Here is a 12,806-nt window from a genome sequence, read left to right as displayed (position 1 = left end):
GCGGCCGTGGGAATCCTGTGGGGTTTGAGGAACATTTAATTGCCTGCCCTGTGGAGGGAGGGAGGTTTGGGGGTCACTGAGCATCCCCCGCAGAGCTGGGAGGGTGCTGGCACCCATACATCCCACCACCCGTTGCCGACGGGGGCTGTGGGTGCCGTGGGCACCCTGTCCCACACCCCAGGGTGGGTTTTGTCCTCGGGGGGGTGTGAAAACCTGGGGCTGCGCCCGTTGCACCTGCAGCCGGGTCCCCGTTGGGAGGCAGCGCGCACCCACTGACATTTGCCAAGCGTAAAAATTCAATTAATTCCAGCAGGCAGATTAAATATAAGTGAATTTTAATAATTTGCTCGAAAGGCTGAGGATTACTGTAGGCGAAAAGGGAAGATGCTGCGCGTGTGGGGGCACTGGCCAGCCTTCCCGGCACCGGCACGTGGGATCGCCGGCACTAATCACCCTAAATCCCGGTGTGGAAAGGGGGGTCTGCACCCCTCGGTGCCAAACGGTGCCACACACAATCCCCCCAGACCTGGATTTTGGTTGATCTTCCTCTGTGATGAATGTGCCGGATCCATCCCACTGGTGCTGGCACTGTGTTGTGCCCATCCCCGGCACAGTCCGGCTCCACGGGCATCGCTGCTGCTTCAAACCCTCCTCGCTGGTGCCTATTTCTTGGGGGACTTCATGGAAAGGGTGAGACCCATCGGGGCGGTGATGGGACCCTGGGGACCCTGTGGGACGTTGCAAGGGGGACCTGGGGCTCCCGGGTGAGGAGCACGCCAAGGTCTTGCCAAGATCTCCACAGCGTCTTGTAACTAAAAAGCCGGTGACGTGGGGCACCGATCGGTAGCAGATGGTGCCGGTATTAGGAAAATGAAAATACAGGCAGTAAATTTGCCGTTTGCCAGCGTTAATTTCTATCCCAAGGTAAAACCTTCCCTCTGGCCCGTGCCGGGCCATCTGCACAGCCATAAACTGCGGCACTGCCGTGCGCATGGGGGGACCCCGGGAGCGCAGGGGGGACCCCCCATCCCGCCCGGACCCCCCGGCTTTGCCGGCGGTGCAGTGGGATTGATGGAGATTGCCCGTGACCTTTGCTAGGACACGAGGTATTACCATTAATACTTCTGTATTTCCGGAGTTCACGCCATGCATAAATCTCATATCAAGCCGGGCGGGCAGAGTAATCTGCCAGGCAGCGTTATTAATACTCGTTATTAATACCCGTTATTAATACCCATCGCCCCCGGAGCCCTTCGTTAGCTGCCTGCGGAGGGGGCCAGGGGTGGGGGCTGCGCTGTCTAACCCCCCACCTCCACCTTTTTGGGGTGCAGCTGGGAAATCTCTGGTGCCAACTGAGTCAGCGGCAGCTTTTCCCCAGCGGTGAGGGGGTCCCCTGCGGGCACCCACCCCTGTGATGGGGGGGAAGCTTTAGGCTGGGGACCCCCTTGGCTCTGTGGGAGGGGGACTGCAGCACCTCAGAGGCAGCGGGGTGACAGGAGGCAGCCCCTCGCCTTGCCCTGGCACCTCCTAACTCTGCCCCATAGCCCCCGGCTCAGCTGGGTCGTGGCCCCCCCCAGCCCTGCCTGCAACCCCCTGCCCTGCCCCTGCCTCCCCCCTGCCCCGCCAGGACCTGCCCCATGCAAGATCCAGCCTGCATGAAACTCTAATCTCCAATTTTATTCGCTCGGCTCCAGCCGATTTGCATAATCCACATAATCACCCCGGTTTTAATTGCCCACAACTCTGCAGAAAGATCATGTGGTTAAGTGGTAAATCATAATTAGATAAATAATTGGCTTGGCCGCAGCAAGCTGCTTTGTTATACCTGCCATCTGCTGGGCAAGGGCTTCTCGCACCGAGAACAATGCGCTGCTGACGGCAAAGCCTGCGCTGCCCGCGGCACGGCTGCACCGAGCTGCTGGCACGGGCACGGGCACGGGCATGGGCATGGGTACGGGCACAGGAGGGCAGCCTGCCTGCACCGGGCATTGCCCGCCTCTGCCTTGTGCAATGCCCCGGTAGCGCCGTGCGAGGTCTGGCAGCACCGTGCAATGCCTGGCTGCGACCCACGCGTTGCCCAACAGCACCCGTGCAAGGCGCCGTGCGATGCCCAACGGTGCGCTGGGGTGCCCAACGGCACCGGGCACTGCCTGGCGGTGCCGTGCGGTGCCCAGCAGGGCCACGTAATGCCCAGCAGCACCAAATAACACCTAGCAGCACCCAGCCCTGTCCCACATGACACCCAGTGGCATTTTTCAATGCCTGGTGGCACTGTGCAGTGCCCAGCAGGGCCACATAATGCCCAGCAGCTCCAAATAACTCCTGGCAGCACCGTGCAGTGCCCAGCCCTGTCCCACACGATGCCCAGCAGCACTGTTCAATGCCTGGTGGCACCATGCAGTGCCCAGGAGCACCATACAATGCCCGGCAGCACCATGCAGTGCCTGGCAACACCAAAGAATGCCCAGCAGCACCACGTAATGCCCAGCAGCCCCGTGCAGCGCCCAGCAGTGCTGCCTGATGCCTGGCACCCACCCGCACGCCCCACGCAGCCATTCAGCCCCTCATGCTAAGGGGAGGGGTGGGGGCTGTACCCTCACTTCTGCCAAAGCCGGGGGAGCCCTCGAGAGGCAGCCTGGCACCCAGATCCAGGCGTTGGGAGCCAAAAGGAGCCACTGTCCCAACCTGGATGCTGCGGGAGGGTGGCGGCTCGAGGGCCAGCAGCATCCCTTGGGCACAGGCACTTTATTTTCAGAGCCCCCAGCTCGCTCTGCCAGGGTAGAAACAGGGAAGAAAGTTGCTTTGAAGTGAATCTTTCCCCAGCCTGATTTCCTACGGGCATAAAAAGCACCCAGGGCTGGTTGGGTTGGGCACGGGAAGGCAAGAAAGGGAGAAAAATAATCCTGCATCACGCCAGCCCTGGCCCCTCCCTGGCGCTGCGCCCTCCAAACGAGCTCTTATTAGTTTGCTTGTTGTCGTTTGCCAGATCAATGGTCCATGGAGGAGTGATCGATGGAGACCCAGCCGGCTAATAGTGCCGCGCGCTTGGATGCTCGGTGCTGTGCGGGCTCCCCGGGGAGCCCCAAATCCCATCCCTCACCAGCAAGGACCACCTCACCCCGGGGGACCCATCCGGATCCCTCCAAGGGTGCTGGGGAGCCGCTGGCCAAGGTGGGGGATGTTCCCGAGATGGGTCCTGGGATCTGCCCTGAGGAGGATAAAACTGGACCTCTCTGGTGTGCCTGCACCTCTCCATCCTTGGGGACACTTGGGGACACCGAGCCTGGCCACCTCCCTCCGTTTCGGCTGCGTGCTGGGTGGTGGGGAGGGAAAGTGCAGACTCCGATTGATCAATTAATTAATTAATGGAGCGTGTCGTAGGTGCGGTGTGTTGTAACGGCAGGGGGGTGTGTGTGGAAAATGTGTTGGTGGCTCTGCGGGACATCGCCGGGAGAGGAGCTGGTCCCCGCTGCCTGTCCCCTGCCTGTCCCCTGCCTGCTGGCTCCCGAGGGGGTGATGGGGTGCATGGCGGGGGGACGATGGGCACGTGCTGCCCCTGGCTGCCTGCCCTCCCTCCTGCCCGCACAGGCAGCCGCCAGGGCCCTGCCTGCTGCATTCAAGCAGCGTGGGGAGTGTGTGAGGAGGGGTGGGGGGGGGGGGGGGGTTGACAATGCAAGGCCATTAGCATTGAAAATCCATGTAAAGCAGCTGTTCCCGCTCGGAGCGTGCAGCTGGATGCGGCTCCGGAGCGGGAGCCGAGGAGCTGAGAGAGAGAGGAAAAGCTTGAGGGGGGAACCTCACGCCACGGAACATCACCCCAAATTCCTTGGGGAGCCAGCCAGGGCCAGCATGGAGGAGCCGAGGTGCTGTGGTGGGTGCGGATCCGTCCCGGGGGAGGATGCAGGATGCTCATCTCTCCCTGCTCCCTCGGCCTCCCGCCGCGCTGGGTTTTTTTCCGCTCCATTTGCCAGGGGCTGGAGCTGCTGCCTGATCGTATTTGGTAATAAATTATTAGTTCCAGCGCTTGGGAGCCCGGGAGCTCAAAATAGCTGCTTTTAAAGCGGGCGGCTGGTGCAGGTTGAGTTCAATGGCAATCTGCTCTGAAGGGCACTTCATGCTCATTAGGGGCCTTTCAAGGTGCTGGGGGGGGGCTGAAACCAAGGTGCTAAACCTGCCTGCGCCACATTTCCCGGCAGCTGCCTGCAGCGGGGACGAGGAGGGCAGCCAGCAGCGATACCAAGCCCCCTTCTCCAGCCCACGCGACTCCAGGAAGGATCCTGGGATTTTTGGGGTGCTGGGAGCCCATCCCTGCCCCAATGCTGCCCGCTCCTGCCTGCCCGCGGCGGCTGCCGGCGTGTTTATTTGTCTCCAGTCCCACCAGGCAGCCAGACTGGTTCTGCTCTCGCTGCCGGAGGAGGCACCCGCTGCCAAAAAACCCGCCAGCGTCATCAGGAGCAGATGGAGAGAAGATGGCACGGACCCAGCTCCCAGCTCCCAGCCCTGCGCCAGGGATGCGGGGGGCCAGGGGGGGTTGGTGGGGGGGCCAGGGGGCAGGGACACCCCCCTGGGAGTCAGGGGCTTGGGGTCCTGCACGGATTTGCCAACCCCACGGCTGGTGGCACGTGTGGCACCGCGTGAAGGGGTGCCAGGATGTGGGGGGGCACAGGGAAGGGTGAGGGGGACACCGGCGATGGCCCTGCCGTCCCCCCCACCTCCTCCTCCTCCTCCTCCTCCCGCCGGGCAGGGACCTGCCTGTTCCCGCGGGCAGGCAGCCAGCAGGCACCGGGAATGCCAGACACTCCCCGTGCCACTGTGCCCGGGCACATGCCGCTGAAGGGACAGGGACAGGGTGGCACCTCGCCTTGTCCCCTGTCCCCAACCTCCCCCATGGCCTCAGCAGGGCATCCTGCGGCCCCCTTGCCTTGATGGGAGGGGGGATGTACAGGCAGCTGCCTGTTTGCAGGGGTGAAGGCAGCAAGTGGTGCCTGAGAGCAGGTATGTTGGGGGTGGCAGCCCCTCTCCCTGCACCCCCCAGGGCTGGGGGCAGCAGAGGGACAGGCTGCCCCATTTCGGGGTTCAGCTCCCCACCCCACTGAGGCAACCGCTGGTGTGACCCCGGGCCGCTGCCAGGGCTCTGAACTTGACCTGTTTTTCCGCACGGAGCTGCCTGCCGGGAAAAGCAGCTGGGGAGGGGCAGGAGGAGGGCGAGAGCCCCGGGGTGGGGGGGAGGCCCCACCTCACAGGGAGACGCCAGCACCCGTAGAGGTGAGTGGCACCCACGCCGCGCCAGTGACGGGGTGCCGGAGGGACGGGGAGGGGGGGACGCAGCATGGTCCCCCATCCCCGTGCCGCAGCGTGCCTCAGTTTCCCCAGCGGGCAGTTCTCCCACGGAGCAGCTCCAGGGATGCCCGGACAGACGGACGCCACCTCCGTCAGGGCAAAGCGGGTGAGCCCAAGCTCAGGCCCCAGCCAGGGCGGAGACGCCGATTTTATCACCGGGCAGGAGTGGCAAAACTGGTTTGAAGCCCAACTGGGGCAGCGGCACGGCTCAGGGTTAGCGAGCCAGCCCCGGGGTGGGGAACGCGAGCTCCCTGCGTGCTTCCCGGCGAGCTGTTGGCTTGGAGCTACCCCACGCTCGCCTGGCAAATCCTGGTTGGGATCATGAGTTTGTTGGGAGGCATTTGGGGCCGCGGAGATCAGCTGAGCATCACACGGGTGATGCTCTGCCGCCAGCCCCCGTGCCCCGGCAAGCGAGCGCAAGCGTGCTAATCTCTGCCAGCTGGTTAGCAAATGGTCCCCAGCCTTGGAGTGGGGCTGGCAAGGGGCAGGGGGGCGGTTATGCTGGGGTTAATAGCTGGGGAGAAGCTGGGGAGGGTGGGGAAGTGCCTGAGGGGGTGCAGGGCTGTGTTTGGGGGGTGCAGGGTTGTGCCAAGGGGATGCCAGGCAGTGCCGGGGGAATGAAGGGCTGTGCCTGGGGGATGTGGGGCAGTGGCTGGGGGGGTTCAGGGCTGTATTTGGGGGTGCAGGGTTGTGCCCAGAGGATGTGGGGCAGTGCCTGGGGGGTGACAGGCAGTGCCTGGGGAGTTCAGGGCTGTGCCTGAGGGTGTGGGGCTGTGCCTGAGGGGTGTGGGGCACTGCCCGGGGGATGCAGGGCTGTATTTGGGGGTGCAGGGCTGTGCCAAGGGGTGCCAGGCAGTGCTGGGGGGATGCAGGGCTGTTTCTTGGGTGATGCGGGGTTGTGCCCAAGGGATGTGGGACTGCACCCGGGGGATGTGGAGCAGCACCTGGGGGGCACGGGGCTGTCCCCAGAGGGTGCAGACCAGTGCCCAGGGGATGCCAGGCTGTGCCCAGGGTGCTGCAGCCCCCCGCGATGGCGCGTGGGTGCATGGCGCTGCAGGTCCCACTCTCCCAGGGGAGGGGGGGGGGCACCCAGGCACTCCCCCGGGGGTCCACGGGCACCCGGTGCAAAGCCCGGGGGTGCCGGGGCCAGGCTGGCGCAGCGGGTTGGCTTCCCAGCTGTTCTGGTAATGAATTTACATGAGCCGAGCGTGTCGACAAGGCGGCAGTCAATGGCTGAGAGCACCGGAGTTAATAAATGCTTGTATAATGAGGGCAGAGGGGAGCGCGCGCCACCGCGCCGGCCGCCTCTCCTGGGGCCGGGGGGCAAAGATTAATCAACGCTGAGTGGCACTCGTGGCCCCCCCATCCCAGCTCCCACAGCGCCCGTGCTCTGCCCGGCCACCCTCTGCCGTGGGATGCTACAGGGTCACCGGTGCCTCGAGCTGCCTCCAGCCCTGCTGGGATTTGGGGGGGCTGCCCCTCGCCTCGCCCCCCCCCCCCCCCCCCCGCCTGCCTACCCACCTGGGAGTGGGGCTAATTTTAGGCTGGTGTTAATGAAGCTGCTCGTTTGGAAGTCTATTTTAAGGGCCCTGACATCAGCAGTTGCTGTTTTGGGAGGTGGAAAGCCCTGGAGCGGCTGTGACAGCTGGGGGGGGCACAGGGTGGGCTGTACCCTCCCACTCAGAGGCACCCGAACCCCCACCCTTAGGGGCCACTGTGTTTTGGGGTGCAATGACAGGGAGTTGGGGCTGCCATGGTGAGGATTTGAAGATGCAATGGTTGGGATTTTAGGTATGAAGTGGTGGGGGGTGGGGGGGCTGGGGGTGCGATATGGGGGATTTGAGGGTGCGGTGGTGGCGATCCGAAGGTGCCACAGTGGGGATTGAAGGTGCAGTGGTGGGGATTTGGGGGGTGCAGTGTTGGGGACTGGGGGATGCAATATTGGGGATTTGAGGGTGCAGTGGTGAAGGCCTGGGGGTGCAGCAGGGAGGAGTCGGAGATACAATGGTGGGGATTTGGGGGTGCAGTGCTGGGAGACCCAGGGATGCAATACTGGGGATCTGAGGGGGCAGTGGCAGGGATTTGGGGGTGCAATGGTGGCAATCAGGGGTGCGGCGGTGGTGCTTTGGCTTTTGGCAGCACCATACGAATCAGGGGGCTGCCCCCCTCCACACGACCTCCGTCAGGACGCTGAGGTCCCCGTGTCCCCCTGAAACACCCTCCCCCTTCCCGTGGGGCTCTGCTGACCCCCCCCCATGCCGTTATTGGGGAGCAGCCCAGCCGTGAATGCCGGCGGCAGCTGCTGGCCCCCACGTCACCCTGTTTTCCACGGGCGAGCAGCCGGGGCATGCTGGCTTTGTTAGATAAGCTGCCACCCCATAAGCGTGCGGGGCCGGTGCCCGCCTGCTCTCTTCCCGCCCCGTTGCATGAACTCGGGGTGCATTTTGGGGTGAGTGGCCAACTAAAGGGAAGGTTCTGCTTGTTGTTCCCGCTCCTCAGGAGGGATTTGGGGATCCTCTCTCCCCTCTCCCATCCCCGTGTCCCCGTCTAACACGGGCTGCTCTTGTTCACAGGCATGAGCCATGAGCCGAAGTCGCCGTCCCTAGGAATGCTCTCCACCGCCACCCGCACCACTGCCACCGTCAGCCCCCTCACCCCCTCGCCGCTCAACGGCTCCATCGTCCCCAATGGCAGCCCGGCAGCCAGCAGCACTTTGTCCGTCCAGGCAGCACCTTCCTCCAGCTTCGCCGCCGCTCTCCGCAAGCTCGCCAAGCAAGCCGAGGAGCCCAGAGGTAGGGGATGATGATGAGGACGGGGACAAGGACCAGGGGTGTGGGGGGACACTGAGCCTCAGCGCCTTTCCCCACCACTACCACCTGGGAGCTGGTGGACGGCGTTTCCTCGCCATTTCCCAAGCTAATGTCTTTTCCTGGCGTCATGTCTCGAGGGGGCAGTTTAGAAATTCAATTCAGCGGAGTAATCCAAACGCCACATCACTCGCTGTACCCTGGGAGAAAACCTGGGAGAGCACGGCGTGGGGGGAACCTGCCCCTCCCTGCCCTCCCAGCCCCACTCCCTCCCATCACGCTTCACCAAAATGCTGTTTTATTCCAGAGACTCCTCAGCTCTGTTCCTTCCCCAGCCAAACTGGCTAAACAGAAAATTTGGGCACCCCTGAGCTGTCCCCATCCCTTGTCACCCCGCCATGGCCTGACTGCCGCGTCCTCCGTCGCACCCCCTGTCTCTGCTGACGTGCAGGGTGCAGCTCACGATGAGGGGTGTGAGCTGCTGCTGTGGTGCCGGAGCACCCCGAAATCCCTGTCACCACGGGGAGCGTGTCCAGGAATCACTGAGGCTGTCCCACACACGCACAGGGAGGCAGCCTGTCCCCAGGCTGTGAAGCATTCCACCAGGAGACTGTGGGCATCATCAATTTACAACAAAATAGTATTTATCCCTGGTATTTCCACTGGTGGGTGCTCCCCATTGGGTTATTGCCCACTGCTTTGGTCTCTGGGGAGGACACATGACCCTTTGCAAGATGTTTTTTTGCAAGGCCCTGTTTGCTGGGTCTTTTTGGAAGACCCTTCTTGCAAGATCCTTTTTGGAAGATCCTTTTTTGCAAGGCCCTTCTTGCAAGGCCCTTGTTGGAATATCCTTGTTGGAAGATCCTTTTTGCAAGGTTCTTTCTGGAAGACCCTTTTTTGCAAGTACCATCTGTAAGACCCTCCTCATACCCCCCTGCCAGTCACAAAATGCCCCAGCACGACCGTGACCCGAAGCCTCTGGCATCGGCTGCTCCTGAGGAGGCACGTGGGGACCCCGGGTCCCTGTGACACCGAGGGCACCAGGTCTCAGCGATGCTTCAGCCTCCTGGTTCTCCTCAGTTGCCTCCTCCAGAGCCCATCTGCTTCCTTCAGGGCAGTCAGTTAGGTTTGGGGGATTATTTTGCCTTTTCTTCCCCCCACACCCCACAGCTCGTGCCCCCGCCGTGCTGCTCAGCCCATCCGAAGGGACATCAGCAGGTCTTGGCATGGATTTGATGGCGCTGGAGAGAAGCAGTCGTGTTCCCTTTGGATTTCCCCTTAACGACTGCATAGTTTGCAAAAAAAACCCAACCCTGTCCTCGCCCATCTGGGTGCTCAAAGTGGCTTATCCGGGAGGTTTTTAGCAGGCGTGGGTTTGGGTGTGTGTTAGAAAGGGGGTTTCTCTCCACGCTGTCGTTTTTATCCCTGAGAAATGAATTGCTTTGCCCCCAAATCCTCACCCCATGTCCCCTCCCACAATGGGAGATGCTCTGCCATGGCAGACGCAGCCCATGGGGTGACGCTGACCAGGTCCACCCAGATTCGCTGCCTTTTTTACCGGCTTTATGGACCGTAGGGCTGTCCCGCTCCCCCGCAGCATCCCCAGCTGCAGGGGCTCATCCCGACCAACCAGCAAAGCCCCAAGAAGCCACTGAAGCCATCGCCTGGCCGGGGGCTCCAGCCTCCTGTCCTACCCCAGGCTGTCTGCGGGGTGGGTTTTATTCCCTCCCCTCTTCCTTTCTTTTTTCCCGCCCCCTCCTCCTTCAGGGTCTCAGCTGTTAATTACATTTGCCTGTCAGCCTGGGCTGCTAATCTGCTATCGCAGAGCGGAAAGCGGGAGGTCAGAAAACAAAGGTGACACCATCACACTGTGCCTCTTGTCATCTCCAATCCAGATTAGTTTCATTGACTAACTCCTGGCTGAATACCACCAGTTAATTATAACGATCACAAACCCTCCCGTTTAAAGCCACACAGCGAGAATTAAGGTTCTGAAGTAAGACTTTAGCTTCATTAATTGCCGGGCTCATTGTGATGGTATTGATTGTTAACGCTATCGCGTGGTGAGTAATGGCTTCCCAGCTCAGAGGGGATTAGGCTGCTAATTGTTGTTGGCCTTGCGCTGACAAGATAGACTTCAGTGGGTGTCAAATCCGTATCGGCGGCCTCCTTTGTCGCGGGCAGCCTTTCTCTTTCCCCGAGTCTTGCCGCTCTTAAAATGAAAGCGATTCGGAGCGACTCGGGAATAATTAATAAGGCAGGGCGGCCGGCAGCGGGCTGCTCCGCTTGGCCTCTGCTCCGCCGAGCATCCTTCCCGCTGCCTGGGGATGCTCCTGCTTCCCTGTGCCCGGGCCTTTCGGAGGGGGATGGAGATGAGTTGCTGGCTCGCGGGGCGAGGAGCTGGCTTGCACGCTCAGGGGAGCCGGCTTGTGGGCTTACAGGGCGAGGAGCTGCCTTGCACGCTCAGGGCAGCCGACTTGCATGTTTGCAGGGCAAGGAGACACCTCGTACGCCCAGGGGAGCTGGCTTGTGTGCTGAGGAACTGACTTGCACGCTCAGAGGAGCCGGCTTGCACGCTTGCAGGGCAAGGAGCCGGCTTGCACGCTTACCAGAGCCAGCTTGCACGCTTGAAGGGCACGGAGACACCTTGCACACTCAGGGGAACCAGCTTGCAGGCTTGCAGGGCAAGGAGCTGGCTTGCATGCTCAGGGGAGCTGGCTTGCACGCTTGGAGGGGACAAGGCCCCCTCTCGGTACCAGGCTCAGTGCTAAATGGGGGGAGCATCGTCGTCTCTTGGCTGACATCCTGCAGTGACCACGAGCCACCCCTCCTCGGTGGCCAGCAGCCAGTCCCGGCTGGCATGTCAGAAACCTTCCCGTTGGCGCAGACTCTGGGCTGGTGGGAGCAGGGTTTTGGGGGGTAGGAGCACTCCCAAGCTGCCTGGCTGGGTTGTAGGAGCAGGCGATGTGCCGTGGAGCAGACACCGGGCACCGTGTGCCCTAGTTAATGTTGAATTTGTATTTCTGCTCCAGCTCTGCTTTTCTACCCACATCGCACTCTCCGCTTTAATTCCATTTTTGTTGTTCCCTTGGAAATATCTCCAGCGTCCCCAGGGTGGGTATAATTTAAAACACAGACGTATTATGCAAATAAAGCCAAAGCCTTGCCCAAGGGTTACGGGGAATCGCTTCTTCATCCCAGCCTCTCCGAGTGCCCTGGCTTGTGCGCGGCGACTTTTGCAGCCGGATTAAGGCGTCTGCGGGTTGGGCTGGAGAAGATGTGGCTGCCCGGGGTTGGCATCACAGCACTGGCGCTCGTGCCAAGGCGAGCAGCACGGGCAGGGCTCGCTGCGCCCACGAAGGGCTTTACAGGAGGTGGTGGGGGGGTTGGAAGTTGCTGTTAGATGGGAGCAAGAAGGTGCCTGTCCCAGTGTGTGGGGCGAAGCCTTTTAGCAATGGAAAGAGCCTCCTTTGGGACAGGGCTCGCTGGGACCCCCTGGGATGGGAGGGTGGGGGTCCAGCCTGGGGGGCTGGAGGGATGCTGACCGCCCTGTGTGCATCCCCGTGCCCCATCCCTGGTCCCTGCAGCGGGGTGTCCCACCGGGGGATGGCTTCAGCTTGTTCAGAGGGTGGTTTTACCTGGTGAAGAGCTGCCTTTTTCCCTGCTTACTTGAATTTTTAATTCAATTTCAGGGTCTTCGATAAGCAGCGAGTCGTCCCCGGTCTCCTCGCCGGCCACCAACCACAGCTCCCCCGCCAGCACACCCAAGCGTGGCCCCATGGGTCCCATCATTGTGCCCCCAGGGGGGCACAGTGTGCCCAGCACGCCGCCCGTTGTCACCATCGCCCCCACGAAGACGGTCAACGGGGTCTGGAGGAGCGAGGGCAGACAGGTATGGCCAGGTTCGGGGGGTGTCTGGGGCCCCCTCCAGCAAAGATGGAGGGTGTGGGATGCCATGCACGGCACTGAGGGACCACGGGGCTGCCCCCCCCCATTTTGTCCCTTCTCCTCCCCACCATGTCCCTGGGCTGCCATCCGGAGGGGAGCGTGAGGAAGAGTCAGGGTGGGGTGGGGGGGGAGAGCGGCTAATTAAGAAGCATCGTTAGTGGTTCTCCTCTCCTCCGCATGCTACAAGCAGATTCCCGGGGGGATTATGCCACTTGGAAAGACTAATTAAACCACAAAGCGGAGAGGCGATGGGAGGGGATGAGAAACGCCAAGGGCTGGGCAGGGGGAGCAAAATAAATTGAACCGCGATCCCCAGGTGCTCAGAGGGGTGCATGGGGTGTCCGGGTGCTCCCCACCCCCGTGTCCCCCCTGTGTCACCTCCTCCCCAGTGACCCCCGCAGCACGGGGGTTAACCGAGCGTGGGTTATTGTCTGGCAGAGCCGCGCTCGCAGCGTGACGCCCCGAGACGGGGAGGTAATTAGAGCAGAGCCTGGCACGCACAATAAGCCTTAATGCAGGCGGCGGAGGCGGCGGAGGGGAGCGGGGCGGGGAGGGACGCCCTTTGTGCCGGCCGTGGTGACCTTGGGACTGTCCCCAATGGCCGGGGACCCACAACCTGCCCCGGAGGGTCTGGGGACTGGGACTGGATGGCAAGGGGATGCACGTTGGAGGGGGGATGCTGGGGGCTGCTGCCATCCTCCTCCTGTAGCT

The 12,806-nt window shown here is 62.2% G+C and overlaps 1 protein-coding gene across 5 annotated transcripts in view; it reads left to right on the top strand.

The window, feature by feature from the left end:
- Positions 1 to 12,806, top strand: part of GSE1 (Gse1 coiled-coil protein) — a 102,838-nt gene that overhangs the window by 78,889 nt on the left and 11,143 nt on the right. For all 5 annotated transcript variants that reach the window (XM_074881354.1, XM_074881355.1, XM_074881359.1 and 2 more), the window contains 2 exons: positions 7,914 to 8,132; positions 11,840 to 12,039. In XM_074881354.1, coding sequence (XP_074737455.1) covers positions 7,914 to 8,132; positions 11,840 to 12,039 — 419 coding nt within the window. The remainder of the gene's footprint in view (positions 1 to 7,913; positions 8,133 to 11,839; positions 12,040 to 12,806) is intronic.

The sequence above is a fragment of the Strix uralensis genome, chromosome 12 (genome assembly GCF_047716275.1).
Source record: "Strix uralensis isolate ZFMK-TIS-50842 chromosome 12, bStrUra1, whole genome shotgun sequence".
In the NCBI taxonomy this organism is placed as follows: domain Eukaryota; kingdom Metazoa; phylum Chordata; class Aves; order Strigiformes; family Strigidae; genus Strix; species Strix uralensis.
Note: the sequence above shows the minus strand (reverse complement) of the source record. Positions and strands in the feature narration are given on the sequence as shown.